The sequence below is a fragment of the Plectropomus leopardus genome, chromosome 12, assembly GCF_008729295.1.
Source record: "Plectropomus leopardus isolate mb chromosome 12, YSFRI_Pleo_2.0, whole genome shotgun sequence".
Taxonomy (NCBI): domain Eukaryota; kingdom Metazoa; phylum Chordata; class Actinopteri; order Perciformes; family Serranidae; genus Plectropomus; species Plectropomus leopardus.
Genome location: NC_056474.1, coordinates 21,475,939 through 21,495,437, shown reverse-complemented (window position 1 = coordinate 21,495,437; position 19,499 = coordinate 21,475,939). Strand labels below are relative to the sequence as shown.

Here is a 19,499-nt window from a genome sequence, read left to right as displayed (position 1 = left end):
AGAGGCAGTGGTAAACAGGAAAGTTTTATGCCTCAATTTAAAAGAACCAAGAATTGAAGCAGACCTCAAGTAGATAAAGTAGCCTGGAGGAAATTTTAATCATGAACATGCACACATGGAATATCCCATATCAATTAGTGCAAGAGTTTCTGAGCACAAGCTTTTGTCTCTGTAATAAAACAATTCCCAGAGTTCCATATCTGATAAGTTTAACATATTTTCTCCACAGTGTTGTGTTTTTTTCATGCATAGTCTATAGGATATTGCTCCCTGCCTATGCATGGCTGTATTTTGATTATTGTAGATGACAAGCATGACTTAGATGAGATTTTTTTCCCGCACCTTTTTCCACATCAAGGATTAAAGGGTAATGTGTATATGGAAGTAAACCTGTTACCCCTTTTTAGCTTTGGATGCATTCTTAGAAGCGCACAGCCTGCCAGATTCTCCAGTTTGACTATTTTAGGCCCAAAGCTCTTAGTTGCCTGCATGAGGTCAGTGATGTTCACCACAAAAAAAAACTCCCAAAACAAATCATGCAAACACACCGGTTACATGCAGGGTGCTTTGTGCAATAAGCTACTTACAATCGCAACAGCAAAGACTGGATGAGAAGTTAATCCTCCCACCGTCACTCTATCTCTCTCTGTCTGTCTCTCTCTGCCTCTATCGCTCTCTGCGCCTCTGTGTCTTTCTCTTGTACTGTATGTTTCTCTTTCTGTCTTAATCTATGTTGTTTAATCACAAGGAAAAGGGCAGTAAGTGTCCATGTTTTTGCATTTATTCATGCTCATCATGGTCCACTCCCCCAAATTCACAAATTCAGAGCAGGAGATCACTTCAGTGCATGTTTCCTGCCAAACACGAGGCACGTGAGGGCAAGAGACGTTAATTACAACTAATCTGAGACAGTGTATGCAGGCAGGGGGCCAAACACAGCCAAGTTAAACACACCGCTTCAGCACACGGTAATGTCAAAGCAATCAGGGCAAAGATTCAACTGGCTGCCAGGGCTCCTGTTGAGTCTGCAAAACACTCAGTGTTCTGGTGCCTGCCTGTGACTCAATGGAGGCAATAAGGGATAATGGAAGTGGAAGTCACAGCTTGCTACTTAACTGCTGTTGAGTTTGTATTAATGTTCATCCATCCACTCACATCCAGTCAGAGATGATTTGTTGCATATCTGCATGTCTTTGCAACCTTCTGCAAACACTCATGTCAATCTAGCAACAAACAGCCTCGGTCGATATCCTGCTTTTCCTTCTCAGTCTCTCTCTTCTGCCAACTGATGACAGCCGAGTGTATCTAGATTGGGATGCACAGGCCGGCTGGTTGACTTGGTGCATGGTACAGTAGGGCTTATCTAGGGGTGAATATCCGCCCTATAGCCTGCCTGTCCCCATTTTTCCCCCCTCCCAGCGCCATCTGCGCACCAGCCAAAGCGGAAACCAGATTATCCCATAAACGCGTCATGCAGAATCAATGGCAACTCCACTTACTGCCTCCTTATGTTCCATGCTTCTTTTATTTTGAGGATTGGAATTAAAATGACATTCTAAAAAAAATAGTTTCTGAGAAAAATTTGTTCATTCTGGGTTTGTTGTGATTTCTAGCTGAAGAAAGCATTCATATTTTGATAAAGCCTTTGGAAGTTCTTGTTTACCAATGCTTTGACTGAGATTTGAAGGTCAGAGGTGAAGACGAGTTTAATGATATACAGCAGCCACACAAACATATGGCTGATCCAACCATATGTGAAGTGCTCGTCATCTGATAGTGAGGGGTAGGAGATGTCGCAAGTTGACCCAAATGGGTTTATTGCAAGAATTACTGAAGCTTGAGGTGACTAAGGTGAATGAGTCGCAGGGGAACCAGAGGAATCAGAGGAAATTATTTAGCAAGCAGTCAGGCGAAAGAGTGAATGGGATTCCTGGGGATAAAGGAAGGTAGCTGCCACAGAAACTGGAGCAAAGATGTGAAGATGAGTGGAAGGAAAGCTGGGCTTAACATACTGCGGCTTAATGCACTGATTGTCGCCAGGTGTGTGGAGGTGTGTGAGCTGGGTGAGATGATGAGCTGATTGCTTGCAGGTGTGTTGGTAGGCTGGGTCCAGGTTAGTGGCAGAGCAGGAATGAGACTCACAAATACACACACACACACACACACACACATACACAAATCAGGTACAAAAAAGGAGGGGGTAACATAGGGAAGAGACACCAGTTCTGCTGTCGTTGTGACAGTTCCTGTGTTTCCATCAACTTCTTTTTTATTTGAAGTGTTGCATTTGAAAAGTTGTACAGAAACAGCTAAATCAGACAAAACTTTTTTATGTATGTATGTTTGCTTTTGTCAAAAAAAGAGTTGATGTGCTGGCATTAAAAAAAACACCTTTGTTCAAAGAATTATAATGTAGCAAACACTTAACTCACGGCTGACCAGCTATTTCTCTGTTGCCATCTATGTACATTTTCCCAGATTATTTGTCTCCAGACAGCTTTAAAAGATGGCCAATAGAAGCTAAACGAAAAAAGAAAGAACAATGAAAACCTATTTCAGAGGACCTCTCTCATTTTTATTTTCTACATTGGTTAGATGGCCAAGACAACTTGTTTTGTTCTAGGTTTGCAACCTTTCTCTTCCCTGTTTACAGTGTGATTTTACAGCACTGTGTAAAGTGTAGCCTATACCATCAACGTCTGATGAAACTATGCTTTGCATAGCTTTCTACATCGGATTACTTTTTTGTGTCATTTCAAAAGTTTGCTTAAAATCCTAAACATGACTAGTGAGAATTCACTGAGGTGTAAGGTGAGATCCTCTTGCTGCTTTGATGGAAAGTCCTCTTCTACATTCATGTTTTTATTAGAGGGGGAAATGCATGTTCTAAATATCTACACCTATGGGTTTCCATAACAGTGTTGTGCCAATGCTTACCGAATCTCCAGTCAGGTGGGCTGCCACTGCACAAGAGGGCATATGTGAGATGACATGAAGGTTTAAATAAAAGAAAACTAGGGATATGATAACAGGGAGCACACTGGACAATGGGAATTAAATTTTGAACAACTAATGTTACAGCTCTGTGCCGTTCACTCTGTATACATCTGCATGTTTACTTGACCCTTAGTTTGTTATAACTCGTCTCTCCATGTGTGGCTTTAAACTGAATGCTGACTTACACATAGTGAAGAAGAACAAATTGGCATGGAAGATGAGCAGTGTGAAACAGATTGGAGTGGGATTGGAGTGGAGTGATGAATTGGTATGTTGCAGTTGTGTAGGTTATTATGCTGTGTACATCTCTAAAGCCTGATGCAGCCTAACATGTTTTGTTGGTTGTACTACAAGAGAAACTGAGTTCCTTTTAAATTAATTCAAGTAAGGCTATTTCATCCCTCCATGACGCCATTCAGGAACAATGTCTAAAAAACTAGTTATTACACAAAGCAATTCTCATTAGATTCTCATTATCTATACAACATTACAACATTACAACTAAGTAAGTTTATCAAACATCTAAGCATTTCGTGTATTTTGTTTTGTGTTATTGCACAATTTGTCACATCAGCACTTACAATGCCAACATTTTTGAGTCAACTTCATTTTGGGTGATCTTTGACCAGTGGTCACGTGTATCAAGTTATCTTGACAGTACTGACCTTTGAAGAAACAGACAGCCAAAATAAAGCAAGCTATTGTGGCCTATTAGCTACAATGTTGTATCATTCACTTGTATTGAAGCTTCTTCTGTAGAAGTATAAACATGGTAGTAGTCAGTGGTACAAATACATCTTTTATCTATGTCATACGCATCCTTCAGTGTCTTTATGAGATGTGCTAGGCCTTCAGCTCAGGGTCTTTGCACACCAAGTCTGAATTTTTAGTCAATGTTTTTTTAAGACATTTCAAAATCAATATAGCCTCATGCTGTGCCAATCACATTTGCACATTGACTCAGAAACTTTCGTCCATCATTAAAATTTTTGGTGTAGGTTGTGTTTTTTTACATCCATCAAATGCCTTTAGAGAGTTTACTAAAGAAAATGTGGCGTAACCTGTGAAACATTTACATCTGCAAAAAAACAGTAACATTAAGGTGGATGATAATGACAAAGGGGGGTGTAATAGAGGATGTGGACCACAGAGAGAGAGCAAGTGACTGTGGTGACAGTTCAGGACAGCTTAGCCCCTTTAGGTAGCTGCTGTGCAAAATGCAAGACGCAGGCATAGAGTGGCAACAGCCAGAGAGATAACTCCTGTGGAAAGAAGCAAGAGAGAAATTGTGTTTTATCATTTTTTCTTATGTTGTGAATTTAACAAGAACGCATTGGATTCCATGTGTAAGGTTTCTTTGCGTAATGATTTAAAAAACAAAGAATACAGACTTTGTGTGTAAAGACTTTAACACAAATGTAAAGCCATCTATGGCAGTAGTACAAGACACTGACAGCAATTAACATAGTAAAAAAAATTGAAAGAGAACACAGGGTGGAGGGAGGTGAGGTGGACGGGTCAAACAAAACCGGACTTTCACCTAGGGGACTGCAGTTTGTGTCCCATGTGAAACTAACGGTCAACTTTGTTTTAACCTAATGTTACATAATTTAGGCCACGTTCAGTCATGGGTCACTGTCATCAATCAGTACGCCAATAAATATTAAAGTAAGATTAGATATTATTAACTAACAAATTTACTAATTTTAACCTCAAACATGATGTATTTTCTAAACCTACCAAGTAGTTTTGTTGTCTAACCCTAACTGTGACCGTTTCACAACATTAATCACGTTATAATGTATTTCAGCTTTGTGTCATAAAGATACTCTAAAGGGTGCCCTGTGACAGGGTGTGCTAAAGAATTGGTATTTGACAACCTAGCAATGACAATATGTTGAAATAAACTAAATGAAATTACTGTCCCCTTAGCGACCAGTAGTTTAGTGGAGGGTATATATATATATATATATATATATATATATATATACTATATACAGAGTATATCCAACTCTGTTTCTGGCCACTTGCAGTAGGTCTATACCCTCTATCAGCCAAAAAGTTATTGGAATGTAAAGGAGAGTAAACAAACTTCATTTTCGGTAACCTACCCATCTACCTAGCAGTACTCATACCTCGTCAACAACATCTACACCACTATTAGAAACTGAACTGAGCTCATGAGCTGACTTTTTATTGAAAAGAAGTGGCGTAAAGGAGTGAACGGAAGGCAGTGAGTAAACAACATAGAGAAGCTCGGAGAAATGTTTAAATTAGGCAACACATTGCGATCCCAACTCGTCACATGTTGCAGCTATGTCAATGGACTTGACTATATATTATACGAGTTAGGTGTCCTTCTGCGTCAGTTGTTTACGCTCCTGGATGCCACTTCTATGATGTTAACAAATGCACATGGTAGTGTGATGGGGCGCACATTTGTGTTTAGGCAACACAGTCACAGATGGTTAGGTTTAGGATGAAGAGGCACATGGTAATGTCAAGCAAAAATAACATTGAAATGGGAAGCAAATGGCAGACTCCCTGGCTTGTGGGACCCATCTGCCCCCCTGCTGTATGGTCCCTGATTGATGAATATTGATCTAAACAGTTCGAAAAGTATAAATAGGATCTACAGCACATAAAGAATTGAGATTGATAAAAAAAATAAATAAATAAAATACAGAACGCAGGCTGTTTAATAGCACAGCACACTTCATCCTCTAGGAACATGAAAATATAGAAATTTATTGTGTGTAATTTCATAGTTCTTTTATTGATTGTTGGGTTTGTTACTTTCTATATAATGCTACTATTTTTTCTGCCTTTTCTGTAAAGTAGAAACCTAGCCTCTGACAGTAATGTCAGGCAGTGGAGTATGAAAAACAAGAGGTTTATAGAGAATTGGTTTCCTTAATCTCAGCACACAGAGAGACAGACAAACTCACAGCAGCACAGCAGAGCAAGCAGGGCACTGAGGATTTCTCTGATCCCTGACCCTGTTGGCCATAAAACCACAGTCACCCTAACCAAGAGCACAAAACTCATCTGAGAACTCATTAAATCAATTGCTTATTAATTCCTTAAATTGTCTGTTTTACTGTTTAGTATATTTCACTAAGCAATGGCGGAAAAAAAGAAGTTCTCTTGGCTTCACCTCGATGTTGCTCTTCCACAAGTCTGGATCAATACATGACTAAAAACACATATAAAGCTGACCAGACCCTGATCTACATATAAAACACATTGCACCCTTTTCCCAGACTCAACTTGTATTGACTTGCAGTGAAAAGTATAGCATCTATGTCAGCAGGGTGACAAGCTTCAAAATGATGGGAGCCACTGAGATAGATGACACATACTGGCATGCAACTGATTTCCCCAAAGAGCCCCCGAGGCTGTTTTCTGCAGACAAATCCAACATATTAATGGTCAGTGTGGCTTGGTCTATCAACACCTCTTCTCAGGGTTGTTTTAATACATGGATTGGCAAGGGATTGATTTGGAAAGGCCTTGAAGGCAAAGGAAGGACCTGTTACAGCAGAGTCAATATATTATTATCTTTAGCCTGTTATTTATTCCATGTTGTGGCAAGTCTATTGAAAAGTTTTTCTCTGTACCTACTGTATGCTGAATTAAAAACTGTTGACTACTTGAGTCACGAAATAATCCTGAAACATCAACCACCATGAAATAAAACAGCAGTGTGGCCTATAATGATCCAAGCGGCTGAGACAAAGGCCACAGTGTCACAACCACATGTCATGGATGTCATGGATAACCCCCCCCCCAAGGATCCTCGGCCTTCTTTTTTTCATCTGTACGAAGGATTACTGTAATGCTCTTGCTCAGCGAAGGTGCAGCAGGGAGGACTGTAAGCCCCATATGGTCTAAAAGTCTTGTGGCAGATCTGTTGTACGTGTGCCTGAAACCTCACGATAGAGGCACACTGTAATCCCACCTTGACTCAGATATCAGAGAGGATAGAGATCTCAGTCTGTTAAGTATCAAGTGTTAAGTTATTCAGTTTACTGTCAGTGAGAAGCCGAGAAGCAGTGGCTGAAGTGCACTGATGTTGAACACTAGAAAATGTTCGAAATGTACGTTTCTGCTTACATGTTCACAAGCTGAGCATCTCATTGTGAGGTGGATGCTGTGACATATAGGTGAGACAGCTGCCAAGCTGCAAACTACTGTTCAAGACCAACACATAAAACCGGTTTTATTTTAACAACATACAACAGCATTTCCAGCTTTGATTGTGGCACCAAAACTGGGTGTTTTTAGGAAAACGTTGTGCTATTTCCAGCCATGATTGCGCCAACAAATCAGATATTTTTTTGGCACCACTTTGCGTCAAAACACAATGATGACCAAGTGTGTTTTTTTTCCTAAACGTAACCTACACAAACTACAGGGTTGTTGAAACGTACGTATAATAACATACAAAAGTGACACATCCATGAGGCATGGCATGAGCTGTGCCTTAAAAAACTGCCCTATGCTTGTTTTCTTTTCTACAGAAATGCACAATGCAGCATTTATTCTGATGCTTGAGTTATTCTACAACTGGTTTCCAACTGGGTGGGTTGGGAGCCACCAAGGGGCGCGAAGAAAAAACTACTGGATACCAAGATAATTAAAGAGATAGGAAAGATACGCCTCTTTCATTTTACATTTCTTTTAAGGTCGTAACCTGTCAATTAAAGGTAGACGTGACTTAATTTTAAAGCTGCAATCTTTTACATTTACACATAGATTACATGTGTATATAAAAGGGGATTGCTCAAAGTGTCTCACTCAATCAGTGGATACATTCTTTTAGCACCACAACCCACACAAAATGACTTGTTTCATTCCTTCTTATAAAATTTGGAAAGTCACAAGCACCGCAAAATTAATTTAATTAATTAATTAATTTTTTATCATCAGTCAAGTAAGCAGAGGGCTAAACCAGAAGTATGCCTGCTCTGTGGGCCCCACAATGTGGAAGATCCGTGTTATTACATAAATAGATATCTGTTCATACCAGAGAAAGTTTCTGATGGATATTCGATGGCTACACCGCAAAACCCCAAAATGCTGGGCCTTGCCTCCAGAGGCTTTATCAACATCAGACTGATAGCTGATGCTTCCGAGATTGTGCACAAGCTGATCCACATTGTATCAGACATTAGAGTAATCACATCTGGAAATGTCCAACAGCAGGTGTGATTGAATGAAGGTTTGTGTTCACATTATAAATGTGATGTTTTTCTCTGTGAGAGAGTCAGTTTATAAGGCTTCGTGAGTGTGTGTGCACGCGCGTGCGCGAGAACGTGCGTGCGTGATGTGTTTTCATCAGCCAGTGGTTGTGATTCTAGCCAAAGAAATGAGTTCAAATTTAAAAGTTCAAAATAATCTGTTGGTTAATCAGCAACTAATCTGAATATTTTGGCTTGAGATAAGAACTTTGTCATTTGAATAAAGAAGTCGTCAACTAAATTAGAGTTGCTTCAAAAGATGTTTCATATTTTTCCATGCCTTACTATTCACATTCAGTCTGAAGTTCTTATGAGTTTCATAGTTTCATTTTGCCACCTCGCAAGACAGCACATGAAAGACTCAAGATAAGACAGGAGAAAATATGACATTTGACCGTGATATTATTGGCAGATTTAAATGCACGGAGTGGAGAGGAGCAGGAGGAGGAGTTCATGAGATAAATCCCTGGAATAGCAATTCTAATTTTTTCCCCTGTTGATCTCCTGGAAGCACTTTCTGGTTTCCCAAAGAGCCGCAGTGGAAAAAGAAAAGTAAACATCTGGACATACAATTCAGTTAAAACCGTTTGTCTGCCATTTCCCAGAAGATTGATGTTTTGCTGTGCTGTCAGTCCTCCTCAGCTTGACATTCTGATTTTGAAACTCTGATTTTTTCCTGCTGGAGTTCATGTAATCACTGACCAGCGCTGGCCGAGCCTCGTAGTTATTGCTGCTGCAGCTTCACCTGTTGTCCAATATACCAAAAGGTGTATTTACACACAAAATGTGTATCTTTCTGTTGTTATAATTCCAGTCACATCACAATGCTCTACCCAAAAAACAGACAAAGGTGGACCTTTAGCTGAGAATTTCATAAGCTGTTCTATTTAATAGATGGGAATAACACAGGGATGGAATATTTTTAACTTGTACATCAGTCCATTTGCTGCAGTGGTACCTGTGACAGGAATTCAAATCATGGTTATCACATCCTAACCTAAGGTATTCTTTGACCCCATAATGGCCCCGTTAATGGACACTAATGCATTCAAAATGTCTCATGTCCCCATGTTCTGTTGGCAGCAGTTTACTGCTAATTGCGTTTAAATGGCCATCACACTTTACAGTTATTCATGGAAGTAGTCTTAAACAGAACTAGAGTGGTAGATGTTCAGCTGAGTGCGTTAAAAAGGTCTGAGTAAAAGATGTCTGCAATGCAAAGAGCAGTGATGTTTTTGGTCAAAATGTTCACTGAAATACAATATCTTCCCAGAGTGCCCAGAGGAAAGCAGAGATTGAGTTCAGCGAGGGTTTAGAAAAACGCATGCCAGGGTGAGATGTTTGAAACACGGATCAAGAGCTGGTTTGAACTTACAATGAGTCCTACAGAATTACAAGTAAGAAAATATCTTTCTGAAAGGGTTTATTCAACGTGAAAAAGAAAAACGCTACTACAAGAAACACAAAGCAGTGGAGCCGATGCACTTTGCTGCGTGCCTTTGTTCAGCTTAGTTTAGGGTCAGCTGCAGATATTCACGTCTGTAGCAGCAGGAGGTTCAGTTGGTTCAATGCCTTGCTCCTTCTATTAGTGGAAGAAGCTGAAGCAGTCATTGTCGTAGCTGTTATACCTGTGGTATAAAGAATCACTCATTGATTTACAACCCAGAGGATGCATGAGCAGATCACTTTGTTAAAGCCATGGTTATATGACAAAGAATATTTTATCCAGCTAGTTGTATAATTTAATTAATATAAAAGGGCTCATGTCTATTTATCTCAGGCATATTCAAATTCACATTTTCATTCACATTCACAGAAATAGATAAATGGTAACACGGTAACGCCAAAGAGCTGCACAGAGTACCTCCAGCCTTTTACCAGCAGCTCTTCATAGCAGCTTCACTGTTGAGTGGCTGCACTTCAAGAAAAAGCTCAACACTTTTGGGAAATAAACTCAATGACCTTCTTACAAAGAGTGAAATGAGAGGGTTGAGATCACGCTCATGTCTGCACTCTGAGTACAAAGGCAGAGGGAGAAGGACAGCTTCACTTAGCACTTATAGAAGCAGGGAGAAACAGCTCTGTTTCTTCCTAAACATGCTTTAAAGCTCAGTTTGTACAAGCACAGTAACTTCCTAGCTTCATATTCAGCACACACACACAGGAGTGGTTTCAATCTTCTCATCAAACTCACAGCAGGAAAGCAAATACTGCTGTGCATATTTCACAAAATGTCTTGCTGTCTTTTAAAGCTAACATATGTAGAATTATGTGTAGAAAAAAATATGTAGAAAGAATAAAAGAAGAAGTAACTCATTCATTCTTTTACAAATTCAGAGTTAAATTCATAATCCCCAAACATACTATTGGTCAGTTCAATACTCTCAGAGGAATTCCTGCTACTGACTCACTTGAGCCTAGTGCACATGTACACATTTGGAAATGTAACTTTTTAAAATAAGTTTTGACCTTTCACCACTCAATTTGTTTAAGGTCACTGAAATGAAAATGTAAAGCTGTTTCTGTCTTGTTATGTAACATCAGTGTGTGCACTACTGACACCTTTGTGATGTGTCACAAATTAGACATTTTTTTTGAATGGTGGACATGACCAAAATACTGCTTAGCTTGCTAACAGGACTTTGTACATATTTACCCATAAATGTGCAGTCACTCTTCCACTATAGTGAGAAACAGAGGATGCAGAATGGTCAGTGCTTCAGGTAGCAAATTTGTGTTTTCTGGGATAGCGCAAGGCTATTCAAAGGAGGCTGGGACACTTTCTTTGACGAGAATTAAAAGGATGATGTCCGCTCAGGTGCTCCTCAGGTGTGCTTTTTTTTAGCCTCCTTGGTTGCACTGAGCCTGACAGAACGTTTTGGGTATACTCAAACGGATATACAATGCAAAGTTTTCATATAGAAAACATTCGTTTTTGGTCTTTTATTAAGGATCTTTTCATTAATAACAGACACCTCTGTGAAACACATCAATCATCCTTCATGTTCTATGGTAATGTGCCAGCTATTGAGCCTTTCAGCAACTTTAGATCAGTTTTTACTGCGCATCTCCCAATGATATATCGCAATATTGCGCAGTGACTGTTCCTCTTTTTAACCTCCTTGAGATAGCAAAGCCATGACACGTCCTACTAGCTGCTACTTGTTACTTTCGTTGATAGGGTTGGTTAGGTTAAATAAAGAGGAGTGAGGTAGGTCAGGGCTATGGTAAGAATGGCAGAGAAAGTCAATCAGAGGCAGAGTTAGGCACAAAGCGCACAAAGGGTCAGGGTTGGTCTGGAGTGCTATTGACAGCACTTAAGTTGTGTTCTTGCGTGTTTATTTGGACAGAGATTTTACAGTGCTTGTTTGGATGGGGGTTTTGAGCCCAAATAATGGAAAAACTGTGTTTTCACAAACACCTGTATGGACTAGGCTTTGGTCTAGTATGACCATTATCTTATGTTGGCTGATGTTAGCAAACTTAATATTATGTAGCTGAGATTACATGACATTACATAGTCAGTTCACTGACTTTATGACTTTACTCTTCTTATGTTGATGTTACACACTTTGATGGGTTTCAGGCTACTATTATGATGAAACTGCTACTTAATGGCTACATTCCTGCAAAAGTTAGCCTTCTTTAAGGCCTTTTAGCCTTTTACTTCTCAAGCATATGTCTATGGAAATTGCCCAGTTCAGAATTTGCTTTTGGATGAAGTGAGAATATGAATCTGTGACTGTTTGGACAGCAGTCTATTTCTATGCATTTTAGCTGGCAAAGTGACTTTGTTGCCGCTCATTTTATTATAGAGGCACCAGGCACCAGGCCATGCTGTGATCTCAGGCTCCAGTCCAAAACTCATGTGGCTTTATATCTTTTGCAAGTGTGTCAGCAGTTGTGTCATTTTTGTGGCTGTAAGAAAATATTTTGTGGCTGTGGTAAAAACGTTTAATCCTGCGACTGAAAATCACTTGCTGTTGAAACCAATCCCATACTTGTAGTCAAATATGAGGAAAAATCAAATACTTTCAGTGTTTTCTGTGAAAGATAAATGGATGGTTTGCTAAGACACATTCACACCTTCACATCCTGGGGACCTCACTTTTAAGCATCTCTTAAAACTTTTTAAATTTTCACAGACTGTCTGAAAATTTTGATTTCAGACTTTCTGATGATGTAAAGACGGGACCTCATTCATCAATCGCTCGGAAGAAAAAAAATCTTCCTAAAACCTATTCACAGAGATTCTGACATTCAAAAATAACTTCTAATTTGAGATTTGTTCTTGAACAGAATCAATGCACACCCGAGAGCACACTGAATGTTTTCAAAATGATTGATTATGATTTCTTAAATTCTACAGTTGTATAATATTATAGGATTTAAATTTAAATAATGATTTCAATATTTCAATTTAGAATATATATATCATGAATAAACAATAAACAATTCTACTTCATATATTATGCACTCCTCTCAGTTTTCAGCATTCATTAATAGAGTAATAGCATCCAATGCATCATTTTTTTGTGTTATAGTATAACTAATACTAACAGAAAATATGAGCGCTCGGTTGGCGTTCACTTCTTGGAAAAATACCTCCTCTGACGATTTCCTTTTTTTTTTGAGTCAACCTTTTAAGACTTTTGTTTGGGCCTTCTTAACCAAATTCTTTTCTTTTCAGTGTCTGTGTGCACATGGCCACAAAAAGCTGTGGTAGATATTAGTGAATGAGTCCCAATGTGACTGTGACAGACAGGAGACTGAGGCTCTCTATCATACATTTCAGAGATGATAAAAGGAGGATAAAAGGGTGAGGTGCAGCACAGGCAGTGACTGCACGGAAAGACTCAGCATCCCTATCCAAACGCTTGCCAAGTCAAACCAGATTACACTTTGAACAGGGATAAAATCTTGTCACCCCAGCTCAAGAGACAGAGTAAAGAACTCTCCGATCTCTCTCTCTGCTCTTTGACAGGCTCCCTCCTGCTGCTGCGCCTCTATTTCAACATCATCCCACACATCTTCCCGCAAATTACATCTGCTGCACATTTACACCAGCTGAGACACAAACAGCGTTGAATGAGCGCTTTTTTTAATTCATTTTTTGAAAATTAACAGTGAATGTCACAACATCAGTGTAGCAACAATGAAAACCTAAACACAGGTACTCAGAGCATCCCATTTAAATGCAAATTACTCTCCTCTGTTCATAATGTTTATGAATACAGTTGAGGCTTTCTGTGACATAAGAGAAAGGACTGCAGAGCTCTGAATGGCTTGATTCACATTTCAAGAGTAGTAGAAAAGGAGCTAACAATAGAGAGATTTTGGGAAAAAATACATTTGCTTTGCTGCTTTCTTCTTCTGCCTTGTATGAGAGCAGTATCTTATGGTTAATGGACCATATTTACATGGTGCTTTTCTAATCTAAGCGACCACTCAAAAAGCTTTGCAAAACAAGCTGCATTTATTTACATTGGATCCCCATTAGTTGCTACCGTAGCAACAACTATTCTTCCTGGGGTCCACACAAACAAGACAAAACATACAAGATCAATCAAATACACATTAGTAATAAAAAAACATGAATAAGAAATATAATCACAACAAACCAGGAGCTAAAATAATTCATAGTGTATGAGTACAAAGATAGTTTAAAATAGTATCTTGCCCAAGGACACTTTGACGTATAGATTGCGAGTGCAAGACATAAACCAACCGACCTTTCAATTACTAAACAACTTTTCTGGTTTGACAATAAGCTTAACAAGAGTCAATCCAATGGCCTGAAAAGATGTTGGCATTACACGTTTCTGCAAACTGCGGATACATAACAATTGCACATTATTATTTAGTGGATACATCGAAACTTTATGTTTCAACAGCGCAGTGGTTAACTTTATAGCACAAACAACACTTGGTTATGGAAAAGATCATTTTTTGGCTCACAATACCCTGTTTGAAGGGCACAGTCCCCAAAGCATTGCTTTAGTTAACAACTACCACTTTTTATGGCACTGTTATTTCTAGCTTTACCTCGCTAAACTGCAGGTCTACCACTTTCTCAACAGAGCTTTGATTCTCTGCTCAAACCTGACTGGACCTGACTCAACCGGCCAGGTTCAGACTGCAGTTTCTCAAAATTTTATCAGGCTTCAGGCAGATTTAGATTAGGTCCTGGTGTTTTTTTTGTTGCTTGTTTTAATGCTGACCTTGCAGCCTTTGTAATGTCATTAATAATTTATGGGCAGTGTTGCCATCAACACATCATGACTCCAGAAATGTTACTCAGTCTCTATTTAATAAATATTGCATATGAGATCTGGTTTCTGGTTTCCAAAAGAGCTCCAATTAAACAAAAAAGTCAGCACCAGTGCACCAGTTGAAACCATTATTCTGCCATTTCCCAGAAGAGTGATGTTTTGCTGTGCCTTCAGTCCACCTCAGCTTGACATTATGATTTTGAAACTCTGTTTTTTTCCTGCTGGAGGTCATGTTATCACTGACCAGTGGGCAAGCCTCATAGTTATTGTATATGAGGTCAGGTCACAAATGTCTTTTACAGCAATAATACCTAAGTTTATTTTTACTTTTGTTTTTGGTTTTTTTTTTTTTCTTACAGTGGAAAACTGGGTTTTAACTGAGCTCACACCCAAAACTGCTACTGTGGTTCAGGCTTGGAAAGATTTTTATTGGGCCGGATCATAGCTCTACTTGATCACTTACTTTTTGTTATTGTGTAACTTTGGTGAATCCAAACTAACCTGTTATAACACCAAAACACATATTAACATTAACTATCTGATCAAGGCAGCAGTAGACCAGCAACTGTTCAGCTAGCTGAAATACAATTTTTGCGTCTTGAGCTTAGATAAGTTTCACTTTCATTTCAATTCCACATCACAAAGGGCTGTTTGTTTGGGAATTACAGAGCATACTGTAAAAATTAGACTTGGATTACACATAGTTGTGTGAGAATTTGAAAACAGATGTCTTGATACAGTTTTATTATGACCCCTAGGACGTCAATTTGTCATGCATTGCCTGTGTTTTTGAATTCTTTGTTCATCGGAGAGGCATGCAAGAAAAGGTTTCCTTCACAAATTCAACGTAACAAGATGAGTAAATAATACACTAATTGTCAATTTGGGGTTGAAGTATTCTTTTCATTGTGCAATTTACTGCCACTTATTTCTTTTTTCCATAAAAGCTTTGAGTGCAAGTGGGCTTAATGAGCTGAACATCTGCAACAGCATGCCAATGAGCTAACATTTCTAGGGAGGTTTGAATTCAGTTTTTAAAGAATTCACTTCCTAAAGTCCTTATCAATTTTTACAATAACTTCTAGCTTCCTGTCTGTCTTTTGTGTCTCTCTGCTGTTTTTGACTTTGTGTGTCTGCACCTCCTCTCTGTGCTTCAGTTTGATGTCAGGTCTGGCTGCCTTGGACGCCAAGTGCTCTAGCCGCCTGGGCATCATGACAATCTCCTACTACCTCTGGACCACCTTTGTTGCCGTGGTCGTGGGCATTGTCATGGTGTATATCATCCACCCAGGCGGAGCTGCTCAGAAGGAGGACTCTGAGGACAGCAAGAAGCCGATGACCAGCTCTGCTGACGCTCTGCTGGATCTCATCCGGTAAGACTCTGTCACAAATCTCTAATGAAATGTAAGCTCAGAGAAAACTGTCATCACCCTTATGGGAAAGTTTAAAAATAGCAATCTAAAAATATCAATGGTGCCATGGTGTAAAAAGGTCTGGGAACCATTTTGTTGTTTAGAGTTTTTTGTTTATCTATTATGTGTTGAAGATGTGCAAAAAAAAAAAACACATGAATGTTCAAACACTTTTGGATCAATATGCATGGGTTTTGGGGCAATGGATAGTCGTCAGAATGGAAAGAACGTTTTCTATGGAGGCAGCTGCATCTAAACTTTATGAAGTTTATACTTTCAACAACAATTGTTGAAGGTCATACCAAACCTTGCTCGGAAAAAGAAAAAAAAAAACGCCCTCCCCAGAATCTTTAGACATATTTCTGACGCATTATAAATGGTCAATGTGTCCTTGGGCTGTATGTATGGGCTGAACTATACTTTGTTTGGTTCATTCTCCAGACCCAAATCTTATTACACTACACGCAATCCCAAACTGTTTTTTGTTTTGTTTTGTTTTGTTTTGTTTTTATGTTATCTTAACTTTTTCTGTCTTTTTTTCTTACCTTGTATAGGTTGCACATTAAAAATGTTTATTTTTTCTATTTGTTAAGACAATCAATATAGGTTCATGTAAAAAAGTAAGTTAAAAGTAAAAAATAGAATGGAAAAGTTTAAAGACAATGTCTGGTCGGATTTTCAATAAATCCATATGGAATCATTTCAACAGGACAAGGAAAAATCAATCAGAATATGGACTTGTTTCATAACATATTGAATTTAAATGTTGCTCAAGTGCTTGCTTAGGATTTTGTGATTTTGCAAACAAAGTAACAGCTGTTGACTTCAGCACAAATAAGAGCAAGACTTAGGGGAAAAAAATAATGAGAGAGCAAACAGATTCTTCGACTTGTGTCCTTAGAGGAGAGCTGTAAGGGAGAGCAATGTGTCATCATGCTCATTACAGATGCTGCACGCGTGGCACGTTCACTTAAAGCTGTTTTATAATAGAGCACCTGCAATGTGTAAATGTCTTGCTCTGCGTGTTGTTTCACGAGGACTGAAGTCAGAGAAGTGGCAGAGGTCAGAGCACAAAGCCTGAAGCCTCGTGTGCCAGTGGGTTATTGTGCTAAGCTAATTAAGCTGCTGAAGGTTGGAGTGGGTGTGTTTGAGGTGAACCTGGGTCAGCCGTGCAGTGAGAAACATGACGGTGAGGCTCTGAGAGCCACTGTGTCAGTGTGACAGTCGGTCAGTAGGATAAAGACATCAACCTGTAAGGCAAAGAGCTGCTGAGCTGTGACTCCAACGGCAGAATATTTAAATTTATGATGCTATTTTATCCCAAATGCACAGTAAAGTAGAAATGGTGTGATCGAAATTTAAAAATAATTCAGGTTTGCTATTTAAAAGTTAATTTTCTTTTCATTCTCTGTTGATTTTAAATTTGTTTGTGATATATTTGAAAATTTAATAAGAAAATCAAATCAAACTGAGTATAAATTGTCTTTGAATGAGTCACTTTGAATCAGAATGCAAAAAGAGGGAGTTATCAACTGGCCAAGCCCATGAAATCCAACTGTGTACTCATCATGAGGCAGAGGTGAATCTCTGTCGTTCACGGGCTCTCAGTGCACGCGCACGTGTGTGTGTGTGTTTTACAGAGCACAGCTGTGCTCTGGATTTATCCTGCAAAGCTTCTTTACAGCCTTCATCTATCATGCAGGCATACTATATCTGTACACTCACAAATGGGCCCAACTGTCTGTACTCATGTGCATGTTTGTGTGTGCAATGATTATGCACAATGAGCCCACTACGCATGAATATGTGCACACTTGGATGTATTAAGGGCACTGAGGTCAAGTGCTTCATTAGCCTGCTTTGCTCTTTCTCAGACACAGGATACACTGCTGAGTGGCTAAGTGGTCAAATCCATGCACAAACCTCACTGTAGTCCACTGACATGCACCATATTGTCCCAGTATATCTTCGCCATATGTCTTTTAAGTCACTCTGTTGTATGCACGAGCTGCAAAACACAATATGCCTTTTAATCTCTCTGCGCCTGAAGTGTGCTGTCTGAATTTTGATCGTGATTCAAGCTCTGTGTTGATGTTGGATTTGCAGCAAGTGCTAATGCATCGCAGATTCTGTTGTGATAGACAGACACATTCTGTGCATAAAGATTGTCACATAATGAATTACTATATTCAATGGTCTGCAGTTAAAAGGCAGCAGTCTGCACCACAAACTAAACACTGTATTGAAAGATTTGTCCATGAGCAGGAATGTAGCTCAACATGGAAGTGAAAGCATCGCTCTGTTGTTTTTTTTAACGTGAAAGTGCAATTAAAATGTTGTCCCATAAAATAATTAACAATTGTGATAAATAATCTTGTTCTCAGTATTGATCAAAATAATTGTGATTTTCATTTTGGCGGTAAACTAATTAGGGTATTTGTGTACCATTAATACGTCCACTAAAAGTGTTTGGTTTTGCCACTGACAGCCTCAGATTGTTATTCTAAGTGTCTGACAACTTAATGGACCTGTTTTTTTAAAGAGTAAGATCATTTTGGTTCAACCAGAAACAGCCCAAAAATCGCTATTGCCAAACCCACCAGACTCTCTTTAAATAAACATTCAGCATGTAAAGGATGAGTATATTTTCTTATCCAGCTGGGTGAATTTCAGGTTTATTAAACCAGAGTTAGTGATTGTTGTTGCAGTGAAAATATGAACCAAGACAGCTTTTGTGAGTTTTTGATTGCGTTTGTCAGCGTCTGAAGTGTGTTTTACAGTCATAAAAATTATGATTTATTACTATTTGTTTTCCTGTATTGTTAAATTGGTCTTAGTTTGCATTGTAAAAAACATTTATTTTTTTTCACATTATACAGTACAGAAAGTGTTCACACTTTGCTTCCTGGACTGTAAATAATCTGCAAACCATATACAATCTATTGAGAGTCCCTTGAGATTTGTATCTTGGTGAAAGGGCTGTTTTTCTGGATACCAGAGCTTTACAATGTGCCTTTCACACATTTGGAGTTTCATATCCTGTTCAGGGACACTTCAGCGTATTGCCTTGAACCACAGTCACATTGGTATCCGTGAGATATGTGTGTGACATTCAATTTATTCTATTTTTGCCCCTGAAATTAACATTCCAGCATAATAAGTGTACACTGGTGGTGGCCTTGCCCTCTCCTCTGCCATGTGACAGCGCCAGAAGCCTGAACAGTTCCTGTAGCAATGCACTGTTAACCCTTCTGTGCGCTTGCAGTACTTGAAATGACAGCCCACTTTAATCATCTGGCCTGAGCAAAAGCAAAAAAAATCATTGAACTGAGTGATTTAAAGGAAATGATGGTGATTATCAGTATCTCTGCCCATCCATCAATTATCCTTTGCAGGGTCACAGAGGGGATGAACCATAACTCACATTTTACGAGCGATGGGGGACAGGTCTCTGTCACAGGGCTGACACATAGACAGACCACCGCAATTTAGAGTCTATAATCAGGGTGATTTCTATGTATTTGGGTTGTGAAAGAAACCTGCAGGAAACCCATATAGGCAACATGCAAAACCCC

General features: G+C 39.1%; 1 protein-coding gene across 1 annotated transcript in view; it reads left to right on the top strand.

Annotated features, from left to right (window-relative positions):
• slc1a7a (solute carrier family 1 member 7a) overlaps window positions 1-19,499 on the top strand; it is a 43,420-nt gene that overhangs the window by 11,856 nt on the left and 12,065 nt on the right. The window contains exon 3 of the mRNA XM_042497804.1: window positions 15,670-15,885. Within this exon, the coding sequence (XP_042353738.1) occupies window positions 15,670-15,885 (216 nt within the window). The remainder of the gene's footprint in view (window positions 1-15,669; window positions 15,886-19,499) is intronic.